This window comes from Anomaloglossus baeobatrachus, chromosome 3, assembly GCF_048569485.1.
Source record: "Anomaloglossus baeobatrachus isolate aAnoBae1 chromosome 3, aAnoBae1.hap1, whole genome shotgun sequence".
Classification (NCBI taxonomy): domain Eukaryota; kingdom Metazoa; phylum Chordata; class Amphibia; order Anura; family Aromobatidae; genus Anomaloglossus; species Anomaloglossus baeobatrachus.
The window spans coordinates 225,499,763-225,519,396 of record NC_134355.1 but is presented as its reverse complement, the minus strand read 5'-3'; the positions used below and the strand labels follow the sequence as shown (position 1 = coordinate 225,519,396).

Below are 19,634 nucleotides of genomic sequence, written 5' to 3'. Positions count from 1 at the left end.
TATTGGTACTCCCTGCCTAATTGTCCCTGTATCCAGTAGCATACATATAGATCTTTAGAAAAAGTATTTCTTAAGATCTTTTATTATATGCTAATGGGTGCAGGGACTAGTCACAAGGGCGTTAGTTCCAGCGCTCATTCCGCCCTCTTAGCATGTTAGCACACCTGCAGGGGCGTGCTAACATGCTATTCAATGCGGCATCACCAGAGGTGACGCGTGTACCTGTTAAGACTGACCAGAATGCACACCACTTTCAGACATGCTGCGCACTATGAATCCGGGTGTATGCCTCCCGGCTTCAGAGATGTCTGGCACACATGACTGGAAGTGCCAGGACTTCAGATCAGTGGGGACAGCGGACACAGGTACACGCATAAGCTCTGGTGATGCTGCATTGATTAGCATGTTAGCACGCCCCTGTGGGTGTGCTAACATCCTAAGAGTACAAAATGAGCAAAGGAACGAACGCCCTTGTGACTAGTTCCTGAGCTTATTAGCATATAAGTTATTTAGAAATACTTTTTCTAAAGATCCCTTTATGTATGCTACTACCGTGTTTTTCCAAAAGTCAGACCTCCTCCAAAAATAAGCCCTAGCAGGGATTTTCAGCATTTTCGGAGAAAGGCTTAAATATAAGCCCTCCCCCAAAAATAAGCCTTAGTCCCGGATCAATAATGAAGTGTCCGTGCAGCTAAAACAGATACAGATACTGCAGGACACTTAGTTCATTATACACAGCGGCACCCGGCGAATACACTCACCCAACACAGAGCAGAGGACCTGCAGTGATCACACACCCGGACACATCAGCTCTCACACACACACCAGATCTCACACACAAACATCGGATCGCACACACAGTGAGATCGCACACATAATCAGATCGCACACACAAACATCGCCTCACACGCAAACAACAAATCACACACACACACACACACACACACACACACACACACACACACACACAAACATCGGATCGCACACACATCGGATCGCATACACACTCACCTCATCCAGTGACACCGATCTCTTCTCGCCGGGAGAATCCTGAGAGGCAGTGCAGCGCGACGAACAGGACCTGCGGCCGGACACGTGACTTGCTTTCATTCTCTGCTGCTGTAAGTGCTGGATGTGATGTAATGTGATGTGTGTGTGTGTGTGTCTGAGATCGGCTGTGTTTTTTTGCGATCGGCTGTATTTTTTTGCGATCGGCTGTGAGTATCTGTGATCGGCTGTGTGTATCTGTGATCGGCTGTGTGTATCTGTGATCGGCTGTGTGTAACTGTGATCGGCTGTGTGTGTCTGTGATCGGCTGTGTGTGTCTGTGATCGGCTGTGTGTGTCTGTGATCGGCTGTGTGTATCTGTGATGGCTGTGCGTGCCTGAGATCTGCTGTGTGTGATCTGCTGTGTATATCTGCGATCTGCTGTGTGTATCTGTGATCGGCTGTGTGTGCCTGCGATCTGCTGTGTGTGTGATCTGCTGTGTATTTCTGCGATCTGCTGTGTGTGATCGGCTGTGTGTATCTGTGATCGGCTGTGTGTATCTGTGATCGGCTGTGTGTATCTGTGATCGGCTGTGTGTATCTGTGATTGGCTGTGTGTATCTGTGATCGGCTGTGTGTATCTGTGATCGGCTGTGTGTATCTGTGATCGGCTGTGTGTATCTGTGATCGGCTGTGTGTATCTGTGATTGGCTGTGTGTATCTGTGATTGGCTGTGTGTATCTGTGATTGGCTGTGTGTATCTGTGATTGGCTGTGTGTATCTGTGATTGGCTGTGTGTATCTGTGATTGGCTGTGTGTATCTGTGATTGGCTGTGTGTATCTGTGATTGGCTGTGTGTATCTGTGATTGGCTGTGTGTATCTGTGATCGGCTGTGTGTATCTGTGATCGGCTGGGTGTGCCTGCGATCTGCTGTGTGTGATCTGCTGTGTATCTGTGATCAGCTGTGTGTATCTGTGATCGGCTGTGTGTATCTGTGATCGGCTGTGTGTATCTGTGATCGGCTGTGTGTGCCTGCGATCTGCTGTGTGTGATCTGCTGTGTATGTCTGTGATCTGCTGTGTGTGTCTGGGATCTTCTGTGTGTCAGCATGTCAGCTAGCCGCAGGGTAGGACGGCGTGCAGCACCGACCGGAGATCACAGGAGGACCTGGGAACCACGCAGACGTACTGGTCTGGTGAGTATGAGTCTCCTGGGAAGTGGGGGGTCTGCTTTTTTGGGGGGTAAACTTACACCCAACCGTGTTTCTCCAAGAATAAGACCTCCTCCAAAAATAAGCCCTAGCGCTTTTTTGGGGGGCAAAAAAAATATAAGACAGTGTCTTATTTTTGGAAAAACACGGTAGATACAGGGACGGTTAGGCAGGGAATAGCAATATGCCCCAAGAACTGCTCATGGTCCTGGGTGCATATATTGCACCTGACAGGTTGCTTTTAGCCCTTCACTGGAACATTGCACAGGCTTTAGGACATCCAATGGAGTTTTACTGCTGTACTTTATTAGAAAAGGTATCACAACAATCACCAACATATAATGTAGACAAACTGACATAAAAGGCTAAAAGGAGTAATCATGCTGTATGGGGATCCAGGTATACCAATAATCTAGCCCACACATGTATTTCTGTCAAGGGTGGCAGATGGAACCAAGTTCACACCAGTAAGCACCATCCCATAGTGTGCAGGACAGGAACGTAATCCCCCACCAATCAAGACATAAGAGTAAAATGGCATACAAATACACCGTGCTAGGTGATTAACGGCACCCCTGCAACGGGCAGGTAGAATGATACATACCAAGTAGGTCTGACGAGTGGGGAGGTATACCAGGGATCACAGGCCAGGTACGTGCAGCGGCCCTTGAGAAAGGTGTGCCGAAACGCGCGTCGGGCCTGTGATCCCTGGTATACCTCCCCACTCGTCAGACCTACTTGGTATGTATCATTCTACCTGCCCGTTGCAGGGGTGCCGTTAATCACCTAGCACGGTGTATTTGTATGCCATTTTACTCTTATGTCTTGATTGGTGGGGGATTACGTTCCTGTCCTGCACACTATGGGATGGTGCTTACTGGTGTGAACTTGGTTCCATCTGCCACCCTTGACAGAAATACATGTGTGGGCTAGATTATTGGTATACCTGGATCCCCATACAGCATGATTACTCCTTTTAGCCTTTTATGTCAGTTTGTCTACATTATATGTTGGTGATTGTTGTGATACCTTTTCTAATAAAGTACAGCATTAAAACTCCATTGTGTGGCTCCACACTATTTTATCACGTTTGAGGAGTATGTTTCTATTTGGTAAGATTGGGGGTCTATTGCACTTGAACATTAGGCTATAATATGGTTTACTCTGATTCCCCCCCATTTATGAAAACTGTTATAATAAAGGCTTTAGGACATCCTAGCTTTTAAGCCACCTTTAAAAAAAAAAAAAAAAAAAAATATATATATATAATAACAAAAAAAATCACGAACACCCAAGAGCAGAATGATTGTGCATGCCCTGCAGAGAAACAGCTGACTCCTTGCAGTGAGAGAGAAGTCGTGCTGTTCCTGTACTAGTTTTAATACAAGCGGCCAGGCAGAGCTTGTCTCCCTGCAGCCTCTATATCCATTCTGGCTCGTCAATACGAGCGCCACAGGAATAGACTAAAAAGATTTATGTATGAATATATGGACAAATGTGGCAGACCACTAGCTAGGTTATTACATCCGAGGGGGGACCCCAGTCACATCCCTACGATCAAAAAATCGGACGGCCTTTTGACTCAGAACCCAATCCACATAGCGGAGCAGTTTCAAAAATATTATAGTGACCTTTACGACATAAGGGGCAAATTTGGGGATATGCCACAAGAAGCTTTGGAGACTAAAGTAAATGATTACATACTTAAAACAACCCTGCCGACTATACCCAATACTGAGGTTGAAAACCTAGAAGCAGACTTTACAGAAACAGAAGTGGCTTCTATTATCAGGGATTCTCCCTCAGGCAAAAGCCCAGGTCCGGACGGGTTTACCCCTAAGTTCTATAAAATTTTTCAGACTCAGTTATCCCCGTTCATGACCAAAGTATTTAACTCCATATCTGAAAACTCCCAGTGGGTAGCAGAGTCTCTTGAAGCACACATATGTGTTATCCCCAAACCGGGAAAGGACCACTTGCTGGTTACAAATTACAGACCCATCTCACTAATTAATTTAGATTTGAAATTTTTCTCTAAAGCACTTGCCAACAGACTTGCCCTGTCCCTGCCTGGGATAATACATACGGACCAGGTGGGATGCGTAAAAGGCCGGGAGGCACGGGACAACACCAACAAATTGTTCCTCCTGATGGCTCGGTCGAAGGCTCAGTCTCTCCCCATGTGTTTACTTTCAGTGGACGCGGAGAAGGCCTTCGACCGGGTTAGTTGGAGATTTATGATGGCAGCCTTGAGACAGGTGGGTTTGGGTCAGAACTTTTTGGGTAGAATTGCGTCCCTGTATACGAGACCCTCAGCAAAAGTCAGGACAAATGGGTTTCTATCATCATCCTTTCTAGTCCACAATGGAACGAGACAGGGATGTCCACTGTCGCCCCTATTATACGTCATGGAGCACCTTGCGGTTGCCCTGAGAAACAACACAAGCATCCACGGGATAGAGGCGGGGGGGGGAACCGTAAGCTGGCTCTATTCGCTGATGACCTTCTCATGTTCATTTCCCAACCACACATATCCTTCCCGTCCTTGCTCAAGGAGTTCGAAGAGTTTGGCAACTTAAGCAACTTCAAGGTAAATTTTTCCAAATCAGAGGCCATGAACGTGACTTTATCGGCCTTGCGAGAGTATCACAAAACTTCCCTTTTAAGTGGCAACCGTCAGTTTTAAAATATCTGGGAGTTATGGTACCTAGGGATCCTAAGGATCCAGCAAAAATTGTACATCACAATTTTTTCCCCTTATTAGAAAGGACAATCAGGGACTTAAAGAAATATGACAAAAAGAGATTGACGTGGTTTGGGCATATAAACGCGATAAAAATGGATGTGTTACCGAGGTTCCTGTTCCTGTTTCAGACAATACCCATACAGCTACTGCTAAGTTACTTCTCCAAGATCTGGACAGCCTTGTCTGGGTTTGTCTGGGGGAACAGGAGACCCCGAACAGGAATTAAAACTGTGACCAGACATAAAAGTGACGGGGGGCGGGGCTCCCAAATTTTCAGTTATATTACAAGGCAGCTATCCTAAAAAGATTACTGGACTCGCATTTTCATGGTAATTCAAAACAATGGGTGGTGATTGAACAGGATATGCTGGGAACTTCTTACATTTAGGGTACCTTCACACTTTAGCGATGCAGCAGCGATCCGACCAGTGATCTGACCTGGTCAGGATCGCTGCTGCATCACTACATGGTCGCTGGTGAGCTGTCAAACAGGCAGATCTCACCAGCAACCAGTGACCAGCCCCCAGCCAGCAGCGACGTGCAAGCGACGCTGCGCTTGCACGGAGCCGGCGTCTGAAAGCTGCGGACACTGGTAACTAAGGTAAACATCGGGTATGGTTACCCGATGTTTACATTAGTTACCAGCGCACACCGCTTAGCTTAGCGCTGGCTCCTTGCTCTCCTAGCTACAGTACACATCGGGTTAATTAACCCGATGTGTAATGCAGCTACATGTGCAGAGAGCAGGGAGCCACGCACACTGCTTAGCGCTGGCTCCTTGCTCTCCTAGCTACAGTACACATCGGGTTAATTAACCCGATGTGTACAGCAGCTACATGTGCAGAGAGCCGGAGCCGGCAGCACAGGCAGCGTGAGAGCTGCGGAGGCTGGTAACTAAGGTAAATATCGGGTAACCACCTTGGTTACCCGATGTTTATCTTGGTTACAGCTTACCGCAGCTGCCAGACGCCGGCTCCTGCTCCCTGCTCGCTTCATTTGTCGCTCTCTCGCTGTCACACACAGCGATCTGTGTGTCACAGTGGGAGAGCGCCTTTGAAGAAAACGAACCAGGGCTGTGTGTAACAAGCAGCGATCTTGCAGCAGGGGCCAGATCGCTGCTCAGTGTCACACACAGCGAGATCGCTAATGAGGTCACTGCTGCGTCACAAAAAGCGTGACTCAGCAGCGATCTCGGCAGCGAGCTCGCTGTGTGTGAAGCACCCCTTACTCCCATGGTTAGAGAAAGAAAGTAGGATCTAGATAGCGAAGGGAATGGAGTTCACGCGGACAGCGATGGGGATGTGGAATGGAGAGATAAAAAAGGGATCTCTCTCTCAGGAGCAGGGCCCACTTACCCCCGTATTCGGTAATAAGAAGTTCCCCCCGGGACTCCACTCCCATAGATTCAGGGGATTTACTCGGGCGGATGATACTCGTTTTTGTCACGTGCTCCAGGAACACACCCTACCAACTTATACTTCCATGCAGGCCACAGGGAGAGAGATTTCCTGGATGGAATATATGCAGTTGAAATCTTTCCTCTCGTACCAGGACAGGGAGAGAAGGATGAGGACACTACTCCTTTTGAGAAAGTATTTTTTGGGGGTCATCACCTGGACATGGCATCTCACTCATTTATAAAATGCTGAACCAGAGAAATAGGGTGGATAAACCTCACTTTGTCTGTAGGTGGGGAGAGGAACTGGGAGAGGATATTCCAAGGACGATTGGAGCAGAGCATACCTGTGGACCCACAAGCTTTCCTTGGCGTGCGCCGCTCAAGAGAAAAGTTATAAAATTCTCTCAAGGTGGTACCATTACCCGACTAAATTACATGCTATATTTCCCTCTGTGTCTGATGTGTGGTGGAGGTGTGGCACAGACACAGGTACAATGCTACACGTATGGTGGAGCTGTACTAAGCTGCAACCCTTTTGGGACTGTTCAACCTGTACAAAAAGATGAGCGGAGGTGAAATAGAAAAGTCCCCCCAGGTTGCCCTTCTTTCTATGCTCCCAGGAGCTATTATAACACAAAAAAGGGACATATTGCGATTTTGCCTGGCGGCTGCCCGTATGATTATCCCACGATTTTGGAAACAGACTAGATAACCTACGGTGCTGGATTGGTTGGAGGAGATGAAAAACCTCCAGAGAATGGAGGAGCTGACAGCAGAACTAAATGGGAACACAGAAAAATTTACTACAGTTTGGGGACCATGGATTATGTTCATGGAGTCCCCAGAGTTTGTGGAGAGTTTGGCGAGCTTTTTGAACTGAGAAAAGGTGGGGAGTCTCATCCCCCCCCCTTTTTTCTTTTCTTTTCTTGCTTTCCCCCTCTCCCCCTTCTCTCTAATTTCCTCTTCTTTATGCTTGTATCTTTCCTCTTCTTTCTTTCTTTTCTGAACATTAATCTGCATTTTTCTAGTTTCATTTTTTATATGAAAAGATTTATCAATAATTCATAAGACAATAGACATACAATGAGAATGAGTATATTAGGATATGGGAAGTCAAAAGAAATGGGAATTCTGACCTATAATTTATAAGTGGTTGTATGGTAATAGCACAAAGATAATTTGAAGAATTCCAAGAAATTTAGTAATGTAACAATTTCTGGATGTTATCCCGGCATTGGGAAAATGATGTTTATGTATTGTAATTGCACAAATGATATGTTTGTATGTTGACAACAGTTTCATCAATAAAACAGGTTTGAAATTAGAAAAGATCTGTCTGTCAAACTCTCTGAGGATTCCCTAAAAAAACTTAATGTGGACTTGGAGAAATCCTTCAATAAATGGGAGAAGGATATAATCGAAGTAAAAACGAGAAAATATAAACGGGATATGGGAGACTATCGCAATAACTTTGTCTATAAATGGAAGCATCCTCATAAAAGGAGAAAACCTCTTCCATCCCTTAATCAGACTAGATCCCGTTCTGTATCCTCTCTCTCATCAATGGATGAGGATATATCTGAGAAGAGAGGCTTTGTGACTCCTTTTATAAGTAAATGGAACCCTAACAAAGCAAAACAATCTGCGATGGTAGCCACAAAAAGAAAGATTACCCCTCCTAAGTCTCTTGATAAGAAGAGCAGGAACAAAAGCAATAATTTGGAGGTCTTTCTAGTATTGTACTCACCAAGCCTCAGATCGAGGTTTTGGAACTTGGATTGTCTTTTGTCCATAACAGCACCTATAACTATTTTACAGCACTGAAGGACTTGAACCTTTTTTTACGCAAGTTGGTGTTACAAAAATTGCACGCTAATAAGGACTTACAGAGAGCCAGTGTCGGTATTTCTGAGAGTGAGGCAATTGACATTCTGGAGGAATTGGAGGATCCCTCCCCTTCTGTTTCTGGAGGTATTTCCCTAAATCTATCTATCCGAGGTCGACCACTTTCCCCCCTTTTTCCCTATGTCCAGCCGCCGAGATTTTCCATAAATTGGTAGCCAACGACTTTAAAACACTTGATGGTAGTGGTAGGAGAAAGGATAACCTGACGGCTGAACAGAGGAGAGCTCTACAGGAACTAAGGAATCTGCCGGATGTTGTTATTAAGCCGGCAGACAAAGGGGGGAATGTAGTGATATGGCCCACTAAGATGTACGAACGGGAAGCCTTCAGACAGTTGAGGGACAGATCTTCATATTCCTCCCTTGCCTCTAACCCAACGAACAGCTATATGGTGGAGCTCTTTGCAATTATTGATCTGGCTTTCCAAAAAGGGATTATCCCCAAAAAAATCATGGATGGATTATTAGAAAGGATTTATTGAACATTACCTGCATCCCTTGGTTCAGACTTTGCCCTCCTATGTCAGGGATACGATGGACGTCCTGCGGCAGATCGATGGGATCTTTGTGGACCCTGATGTCATATTGGACACGGTGGACGTTGAGTCACTATACTCCTCGATAAAACACGGAGATGGACTTCGGGCGGTAAGATTCTTTCTGGAGATGAGCAGTCTGGATGCATCAATGATCGAATTAATTTTGGAGTTACTTTCTTTTATTTTAACTCACAATTGTTTTTTATTTTACAGGAGCGTGGCACTCCTCGTACGCAAACCTCTTTCTGGGGTATTGGGAGAGGGAGGTTTTTGGTGAGGGCGTGCCCGCCGTGTCCCATGCTCAGTGCTGGCTCCGTTTTATTGACGATATTTTGATTTTTTTGGAAGGGCACTTTTTCTGATTTTTCTTCTTTCATTCATGATTTGAATTCTAATGATTGTAACATTAAACTTACTTTCAAATGTGCTAAAAAGTCAATTGATTTCTTAGATATTCGTATCATGGTGCATCCTGACTGCTCAATCCAAACGACTATATGTTGCAAAGAAACATCTGTAAATAGTCTGTTGCACGCCTCCTCGGCGCACACTCCTTCTACGATCTCTGCAATCCCGGTAGGGCAATATCTGAGGGCAAGGAGGGTATGTTCCACCAAATCCCTCTTTAAAGAACAAGCCCTAGCCCTCCGGGAGAGATTTGTGTCAAGAGGATATAGTGGGAGGAGTGTGCGCCGTGGATATCGGCATGCTCAGAATGCAGTGCGAACTGATTTATTGGTTCCCAAAACAAAACAGAGGGAAGAGTCTTTTCCGCCTCTTCGTTTCATCTCTACTTTTAATGATCATTGGCAGGAGATGTGCACAATATTAAGACGTCACTGCGGTGTCCTGAAAATTGATCCATCCATTGGGGCTCTGTTACCCTCTAGTCCCTTGATGACATCTCGGCGTGCACCCAACTTGCGTGATAAATTGGTTCAAAGCCACTATGTGGCCAAGGTGCCCCGCATTTTCGGTGGGGGGAAACCCCTTAAAGGGTTCTTCCCATGTGGATCCTGTATTGCGTGTCGCAATATGGTTAGGGCAACTTCCTTTGTGTCGGCAGATGGTAAAACCAAATTCTTGATTCAACATCATATTACCTGCCGCACAGATAACGTTATATACTACGCAAAATATACATAGGCCTTACCACCCGCGAACTTAGATTTCATACACGAGAGCATGTGAGGGTCATCTTGGCTGCAGTAGACATTGACCTCGATGATTCCCAGATGAAAACTCTGCCTCGACACCATAAATTAGAACATGGATGTGACCCAAAAAAATTCAGAGTAAGAGGCATTGATGTTGTTCATCTGGGGACAAAGGGTAGTGACTACACTAAGATGCTCTCTCAATGTGAATGTAGTTGGATTGCACACCTCAGTACCATGTCACCGATTGGTTTGAATGAGAAAATGAGTTTCTCTTCGTTTTTGTAACCTAGCATCTGTCTCCCTGGGGGTGGAATACTCTTAGTGTTCCGCTCTTTTAAATTTGTTGATTTTAATTTTTCCCTTTCTTTTTCTCTGAGATGTGACCTGCATTTTGGACCCCTGATTGATTGAACATCTTGGATGCCTTTATTCTACCTGATATGCCCAGCTTGGATATACCCACATACCCTCCAGCGTCATCTATGATCAAGTCTCCGGAATCATTCTTTTTGTTCGTATTGATCCACTATATGGATAAATTGATGTATACTATATGGATACTATAATTGGTGGATATTCCGGATACTCTATATATTTGTGAACAATGTGGTTTCATTATACTTACCCTTTTATCTTTATATATGCTGGATACTTACTCTTGTAATGTGTGGGGTGACTTTGTACCTTTGGCAGTTTGCCCTCGCCCTGATCTGACATAGGATTGATATATGTTTGCTTCATAGCTATTATTATAACCATTTATTGTATGGTATGTATTTTGAAGACTCTAGGATAAATTGCCCTCTTGTGCGTCTGAACCTACAACAGCGGTTTGTGGTTTCAAATCCTGTGTCCATAATCATGGTGAGTGCATGCTGCTCTTTGTGCAATTTCTTGATCCCCATAGTGTCTCATGGTTGGTGATATAGTATGGGAACTTTTTCCCTGTTTTTGTGTGCTGAAACATTATGGGCAACCCTTTTTCATTTACAGATGTGTTTGCCAGCATCCAAGATGGCCGCGCGTGTTTCGCATGCCCTGTGCTGCTTGCGGTCTCGCGCGCACTGAGGAGCTCCATCCGACGTGTGGTGATGTCCCCTTTGTGGACGTCACTTCCGCCGGGAGACCCGGAAGTGACGCGCGGGACGCAGGTATCGTCACAGCGCATGCGGCGCTTAAATGGTGGCAATTATGAAAGATTCCCTACTAGTATATATAAATGGGGTTCATTATGAAGGGTCACACTGCCCCCCGAGGAAGCACTTCTGCGAAACGCGTCGGAGCTTCCCCTCTTTTCCTACCGGACCCTTGACACGGCGTTTGCACTGGCACTTTAATATGGGTAAGTGATTGTTCCAACTTTTACATAGGATATGGACCATTGTCTTGAGGTATGCCTTGTGGGACTATCTTTATTAATGATTTTGTACTATGCATTATCCTGGGACTACCCTGATATTATATGATGCCGTTGAGGTCCCTGTATGGGATATCTCTGTTTTCTATATACTCCAGCCACTGTTATAATTTTAACAATCCATCCTTTATGACAGTGCCCCTATTTTGTATGACATTGTGAAAATAAAATATATACATATATTTCTGGGTGCATTGTTTATTTTTCCTGTAATTATGTATGGCCATATAAAACTCAGTTTCTTTTTCCTCTGCTTGCTCCTTAAGTCAAATGTTGTGGGGAGACCTATTACATCTGATCCCCTACTATTTATGTTGACGGCATCCTTCTACCCATGTCAGCTATAGTTTATTCTATGTTGGTCTGTGAGGTGTGGTATACCAGACTCTGTTGATATTTGTGCTTATTGCTTGTAGCGGTTGTGGACTGTACCCTTGTTGATTTATACTTCCTTCCTCCTCTTGTTTTTCCTCCAGAATCTCTTATTGTCTTTACCTTTGTGTGTGCGTGCTGTGTGCCAGAGTTTTGGTTTCTCTTGCCTGTCTTTATCTGTGGGTTTCTACACACTCCTGTCCCATCCTTCCCTGGTGGAAGGGGGAATCAGATCAGTACTTTTTCAGGTCAGGTGCAGGGCCAGGAAGGAGACTCACACAACTCCAATATTAGGTGTATCCCTGAAATTAGGGATAGGGTCACCCAGTTGAGGGACAGGGTAAGAGCCCCGGTTCCCCACTATCCCAAAGTTATCATGACAGCAATGCATGGACTGGCCGCAGATCTCACAACTTCCAACCTAGGGGTAACAGCCTCATAAAAATATATGAAGATGTCATGCTCCAGTCAGGAGACCTGCAGCCAGTACATGCATTGTGATCTGTGAACGGACTGATATCCAAGGACATTTGCATCAGCCCTAACATAGTGAGGTGCCACTTCATATTAGATCACAAGACGCATAATAGTTTTTGGGCACAAGCTGTGGTTCCAAAAATGAGGGGTAGATAATTTAACGTACCCTGTACATCTTTCTTTAACTTACGAAGATCCTTCACAAAGTCTTCAAACTTCATTTGAGAGGCTTGAAACAGATCCTGAGGTTCTGGCAATATGAAAGGGTTTTCTTCCTTTCCAGCATTCTGAAAGTGAATACAATATTTCAGCATTTAGAACCATGCAGACATCATTTTTTTATGTAATCATTATTCTTTATTTATCAGTATTATAAGCCATTGGCATGTCACATTGTGACTGCAGGATAGCGAGGGACAGGGGGCTCCTATACCGTGTTCTACGCTAGGAGGCCATAGGCTATTCCTGACCTTTGGATTACCCTTGAAGACCCCATAGCCCTGTGCCTTACTATACTCCTGACCAGATCTAAGCTGTTATGTCCCTCACAGGGAAAGAAAGGGCAGGAGTGGGATGGAAACAGAGATTAAGACAGACAGAGGAAAACCAAAACTCACACAATGCAAACTCACAGTAATAAACAGTAAATAACAGAGACAGGTAGAAGATGAATTTGTAATGCCACGCCAATGATCACCAGCTGGTGATCACTGGCGCGGCATTACAAACCCGTCTTCTACCTGTCTCTGTTATCTGCCGTTTTTGGGTTGCTGCTGCCTTGGTCCATTTCTACATGCGATTATAGTGGTTGTGACTGTCACAACTACATTTGGTGAGTAGTATTGCTCCCCCCCTTCCCTACCCTATACATATTAGGGTAAGACCCTATTGCGCTTTATTTTCCACAGCTTTACTATTTATCAGTAATAAACAGTAAGTAAGAGCAGAAAAGCAGCAATAGAAAAACAACAAGGGATAACATCACAACTGCTCATAGCAATAATGCACAACAACCACCAGTAAGTCTGGATCACAACACCTCACCAAACTAGCATAGGTAAACTATAGCTGGCACTAATGGAATAGTCAAGCCAGCATATATAGGAAGGAAACAAATCTGACTGGTTCCCCCACAGCATGTGATCAAAGAGACTAACAAGCACCCCACCAGAGATTTATTCTTGTTAGCCTATTCAAGTCTGTTGGTTGACACCTATGTTTCCCTGTGTTGATCACAGACATTAGAGAAGTTAGCAGGCAGAGTACCAGAATCTGTAGTTTCAACAGAACCTGATGCAACCATGACAGTTGATGATTCCTGCAAACGTATCCTTCTGACAATACGCCTCCCTCTAAAAGTGGCCTCTGGATCCTCAGGACCCAGTTTCTTTGGATGGAAAAGGTGAAAACTCCTGAAGAGGCGCTCAGCATGAATATCAGAGGCTAGTACTCAAGTCCTCTTTTCAGGACCATAACCCCACCAATGAACCTCATACTGCAACGAACGGCGTAAAAAATGGGAATCAACAGTTTTTGAAACCTGAAACTCTAATGACTCATCAATAAGGACCAGAGGTGGAGGTAAGGAAAGGGAGGTTCCAGAAGCCATGTATTTTTTTAGCAAATCTGTGAAAAACATTCTGGATTTTGAATGTTGCTGGGAGTGGCAGATGAAGAGCCCCAGGATTAATAACTGCAGTAATGTTAGGCAAACCAAAAAAACAGGGTTTTAACTTCATTGCAGGCATTTTAAGTGGTAGTTAGCCACACCAGATCACCCACACACAGATCCAGACCAGGCACATATCTACAGTCAGCCACAATTTTATATTTAGAACTCATCTCACGCAAATGTTGCTGAACCTTCTCCCATGTTGACTATAGAGATGAGACAAATAACTCCTGTCCGGTACCCCTGTTCACGTTCTGTCTGCCCAGTTGGCTAAGGGTGGAACACCAAAAAATGAGATAAAACTTACTCATTAACCAAGAGCAACACACTCTCCAAAACTTGGCAATGAACTGAGTTCCTTTATCTGAGACAATATTAGAGGGAACTCCATGGAGTTTAGCAACTTCACGAACAAAGATCTGAGAAAAAGTCTTGGCATTAGGTAAGGATGGTAAGGCGATAAAATTTGTTATTTTAGAAAATCTATCAACAATCACCAAAATTACCATATTACCCACAGAGGAGGATAAATCCGTTATAAAATTCAAAGAAATGTCTGTCCAAGGTTGACTGGGAATACTCAAATATCTAGAAGAACAAGAGTAAGATGCCTTAGAGTGCTCACAGGTGACACAGGAAAATACATAGGCTACCACATCAATATGAAATTTGGACCACCAAAAGTGACGTATAAATAGATCAAGAATTCTTTTAATCTCAGGGTGACCAGAAGAACAGAATCAATATGTTCCCCCAAGATCTTAAGTTGAATATTTAGAGGGACTTTACTTGTTCACCAGAACCCTGCATGGTGCTTCACATTGAGCTTTTGCTATTTCGGATTCAAAATCAGTACTAAAGCAGCTTTACATGCTACGATATCATTAATGTTTTATCGTCGGGGTCACGGTGTTTGTGACACACATCCGGCGTTATTAACGGTATCGGTATTGGTATAATAACAGTTATGTGCGACCTAAAACGATCGCAAAAGCGGCAAAAATCATTTGCCGCGAAAAGGTCATTCTAAAACAAAAAATCGTTTACCTCTCATTAGTAGAGTTGAGCGCGGTTCGTGGTTCGTGGTTCTCCAGTTCGCGGTTCGAGTGATTTTGGGGGGTGTTCTAGATAGAACTAGAACTCGAGCTTTTTGATAAAAGTTCGGCAGCTCAAGTTACTTTCGAGAACGGTTCTATCAGCAAAAAGCCTAGCTAATTACTAGCTGGCTTTTCACTGTAATAGTGTGAGTCACTCTGTGATTCACACTATTATCAAATTTCAGCGTATAGTGTGCGGGGGGACGGGTTTTAGTTCTGTTGTGCTGAGAAAATGCTGATCGCCATTTTTTTTTTTCTAAGCGCGCGTGTAGTGTGGCGGGCCATCATGTCAGCCAATCCCAGACACACACACAGCTAAGTGGACTTTTTGCCAGACAAGCAAGGGCATGTGTCATAGGCTGTCCATGTCACATGTCCTTGCATTATAAATACGGACATTTTCCCTCAGGACGCCATTATCTGCCTTCTGCGTCTGGGTGACAGTCACCGCTCACGCAGCTCCTGTCGCCGGTCCTGTTGTGTACGCTATACACACAAGAGCTCTACTGATTAGGGACAGAAGTTCATTTCAGCCCTTTTCAGGTTAAAATTCATCAGGCTCAGAGCCATAGGTGACAGTCAGGTCTGTGGAAACGCTGTATACAGCGTCAGATAACAGCGTTTGTGTACCTAAGCTCAGGAAAAACATTGCTGCATTTCCCCATTAGGAGAGATAGAAAGTGAGGCTTCCTTTCCTCTACACTGACCCACAATCCGGCCACTGTACCTTCCTGCACATTTTTGAAGCCATTTTAATTGAAAGAGTGCTGCCAGTTAGTGCCATCCAAAGAGTGGCTGCTGTACTCCATTATTGTGCCACTGGTGCCAAGCAAGTCCCACCACCTCTGCATTCTCCCCTCCTGCACATTTTTGCAAAGCCATTTTAATTGCAAAGAGTGCTGCCATTTATTGCCATCCAAAGAGTGGCTGCTGTACTTCATTATTGTGCCACTTGTGCCAAGCAAGCTTACCACCTCTGCATTCTCCCCTCCTGCACGTTTTTGCAAAGCCATTTTAATTGAAAAGAGTGCTGCCAGTTAGTGGCATCCAAAAAGTGGCTGCTGTACTCCATTAGTGTCCCACTGGTGCCAAGCAATTTCCAGCACCTCTGCATTCCACCCTCCTGCTCATTTTTACTAAGCTATTATAATAGCAAACACTGCTGAAACTTAGTGGCATCCAAAAAGTGGCTGTTGGACTCCATTAGTGTCCCACTGATGCCAAGCAATTTCCAGCACCTCTGCATTCCACCCTCCTGCTTATTTTTACTAAGCTATTATAATAGCAAACACAGCTGAAACTTAGTGGCATCCAAAAAGTGACTGTTGGACTCCATTATTGTCCCACTGGTGCCAAGCAATTTCCAGCACCTTTGCATTCCACCCTCCTGCTCATTTTTACTAAGTTATTATAATAGCAAACACTGCTGAAACTTAGTCGCATCCAAAAAGTGGCTGCTGTATTACATTAGTGTCCCACTGGTGCCAAGCAATTTCCAGCACTTCTGCATTCCACCCTCCTGCTCATTTTTACTAAGATATTATAATAGCAAACACTGCTGAAACTTAGTGGCATCCAAAAAGTGGCTGTTGGACTCCATTAGTGTCCCACTGGTGCCAAGCAATTTCCAGCACCTCTGCATTCCACCCTCCTGTTCACTTTTCCTAAGCTATTATAATAGCAACACTGCTGAAACTTAGTGGCATCCAAAAAGTGACTGTTGGACTCCATTATTGTCCCACTGGTGCCAAGCAATTTCCAGCACCTTTGCATTCCACCCTCCTGCTCATTTTTACTAAGTTATTATAATAGCAAACACTGCTGAAACTTAGTGGCATCCAAAAAGTGGCTGCTGTACTCCATTAGTGTCCCACTGGTGCCAAGCAAATTCCAGCACCTCTGCATTCCACCCTCCTGCTCATTTTTACTAAGCTATTATAATAGCAAACACTGCTGAAACTTAGTCGCATCCAAAAAGTGGCTGCTGTATTACATTAGTGTCCCACTGGTGCCAAGCAATTTCCAGCACTTCTGCATTCCACCCTCCTGCTCATTTTTACTAAGATATTATAATAGCAAACACTGCTGAAACTTAGTGGTATCCAAAAAGTGGCTGTTGGACTCCATTAGTGTCCCACTGGTGCCAAGCAATTTCCAGCCCCTCTGCATTCCACCCTCCTGCTCATTTTTACTAAGCTATTATAATAGCAAACACAGCTGAAACTTAATGGCATGCAAAAAGTGGCTGTTGGACTCCAATAGTGTCCCACTGGTGCCAAGCAATTTCCAGCACCTCTGCATTCCACCTTCCTGCTCATTTTTACTAAGCTATTATAATAGCAAACATAGCTGAAACTTAGTGGCATCCAAAAAGTGGCTGTTGGACTCCAATAGTGTCCCACTGGTGCCAAGCAATTTCCAGCACCTCTGCATTCCACCCTCCTGCTCATTTTTACTAAGCTATTATAATAACAAACACTGAGAAAACTTAGTGGCATCTAAAAAGTGGCTGTTGGACATCATTAGTGTCCCACTGGTGCCAAGCTATTTTCATCACCTCTGCATTACACCCTCAAACTCATTTTTACTAAGCCATTATAATAGCAAACACTGAGAAAACTTAGTGGCATCCTAAAAGTGGCTGTTGGACATCATTAGTGTCGCACTGGTGCCAAGCTATTTCCAGCACCTCTGCATTGCACCCTCAAGCTCATTTTTACTAAGCCAATATAATAGCAAACACTGAGAAAACTTAGTGGCATCCTAAAAGTGGCTGTTGGACATCATTAGTGTCCCACTGGTGCCAAGCTATTTCCAGCACCTCTGCATTTGTAATAACCTGCAGGTAACGGGATACGCAAGGACTGCACGGAACCACGGGGGTTAATCAATGCAAATTTAATAATGTATTGCACAACACAGGTGGAGGAAAAGTGAGGGAAGGGAGCACAGCAGTAGAGATAATTCAATATACATACAACTACTTTGAATAACTTGTCAAAGATAGGAAGCCTCAGATTGTACTCCCAAAAGCAAAACACAGAAATCCTTATTAAACAAAAAACCGCAGAGTCCTTGTTATCTTACTCGTATAACACTGTGCAGAGTCTTTTCCTATCTGTCCCTAACTAAAAGTAGTGTGCACACTTAACTGCAGGTTTCAGCGTGGGGTACCTCGTCACCGTTGGGGCCCGTATTCCACCGGCAGACACCTCTAAAGTTCAGTCTTTGTCCCGGATCTGTAACTTGCACGTGCTGCCTGGCTCCTCGCTCCACATCCAGCCTCTTTGGATCTGTAATTTGCACGTGCTGGCTGGCTCCTCGCTCCACATCCAGCCTCTTTGGATCTGTGTCTTGGGGGGGACGCCACGCAACACTATCAGGTACTTGGACCTCGGAAAACAGGGCAGACTGAGGCCTTCAGTTTTTCAGCCCACTCGAGCACACTCCTCTCTCCCCAAAACAGCCACATCTAGCCTCCTCCTCCTGTTCCAGACTGTACCAAGTCACTTGGATCGGCAGGGGCTTTTGCCCGCTGTTCTCTGTTTTGACAGCAGGTGGCAGCATCAAGGAAGTCCACCAAACAGTCTTTTAACCTATATATATAAATGTTAACAGGTCTTACATTTCCCCCCCTCTTTAACCTCGGCCGTCCCGGCCGATATACTCCTGAGGCACTCTGCAAAGGGGCACACGGTGGCAACTCCTGCCCTGCTTCACAACCTGTTGCTTAGGAGCCAATGTCTTAAAACAGGATCCAGTGACAGAACACACAAATTCATCTGCCAAGTACCGATCAGGGGGAATACCAGCATTAGCCCGCTCAGTCCGGCGTGGCACTACAGCTAAGTCACCAGACGTCGGCGCTGTATCAGGGAGTACAGTATTCTCGTCCCCATTGCTGGAGATTGGGGACTCCTGCTCCGCAGGGGTGGCACCTGTGTCTTGAACGGATGGGGGTGTGGATCTCTCCCAGTCTGCTGGGTTGGTCGGGGCCCGCCACCATTCTTCATCGTCAGAGCCCTCTTCGAGGGTAACAGGGACAGGCACGGGCACCATCTCCGAGGTACTTTGTCTAGTCCTGTCTTCTGAATAGCAGGGCCTCAGCATATTACGATGCAGGATGAGGGTGCCGCCTCTTTGCTCGCCTCTCACTTCGTATACTGATCCATGGGGCGAGATTCTTCTGATCACAATGTACGGCTCTGTTTTCCAGCGCTCACTCAACTTGTGTCTCGGGTGTTTCTCTGCAACTAGTACTCGGTCCCCTGGCAAGAACGGGGTTTCACACACAGGTTTCCTCTGCGGGTGTGTCTTTTCTTGCAACCGCTTGGTGACAATTCGATGGATAGTCTCCAGCCGCCGACGGTGACAGTCAACCCAGGAACCTACGCTCTGACCTTCACTGATCTCGGGGGGAGCCAGGTTGAGCTCTTCTATGCCTCTTCCGGCTCTTCCAAACAGTAGTACGTATGGGGTGTACCCAGTGGTGGAGTGGACACGATTATTGTACGCCCACACGAGTTCTGCGAGATAGCCGGGCCAGTGATTTTTACGATCATCCTCCAACGTGCGTAGCATTTGTAGGAGGGTCCGGTTAAATCTCTCGCAGGCTCCGTTGCCCTGTGGATGATAAGGCATAGTCCTTGACTT

At 45.2% G+C, this 19,634-nt stretch overlaps 1 protein-coding gene across 2 annotated transcripts in view; it reads right to left on the bottom strand.

The window, feature by feature from the left end:
• The window catches only part of FMN2 (formin 2), a 2,161,480-nt gene that overhangs the window by 744,747 nt on the left and 1,397,099 nt on the right, over positions 1-19,634 (bottom strand). For both annotated transcript variants that reach the window (XM_075339745.1, XM_075339746.1), the window contains one exon: positions 12,379-12,499. In XM_075339745.1, the coding sequence (XP_075195860.1) occupies positions 12,379-12,499 (121 nt within the window). The remainder of the gene's footprint in view (positions 1-12,378; positions 12,500-19,634) is intronic.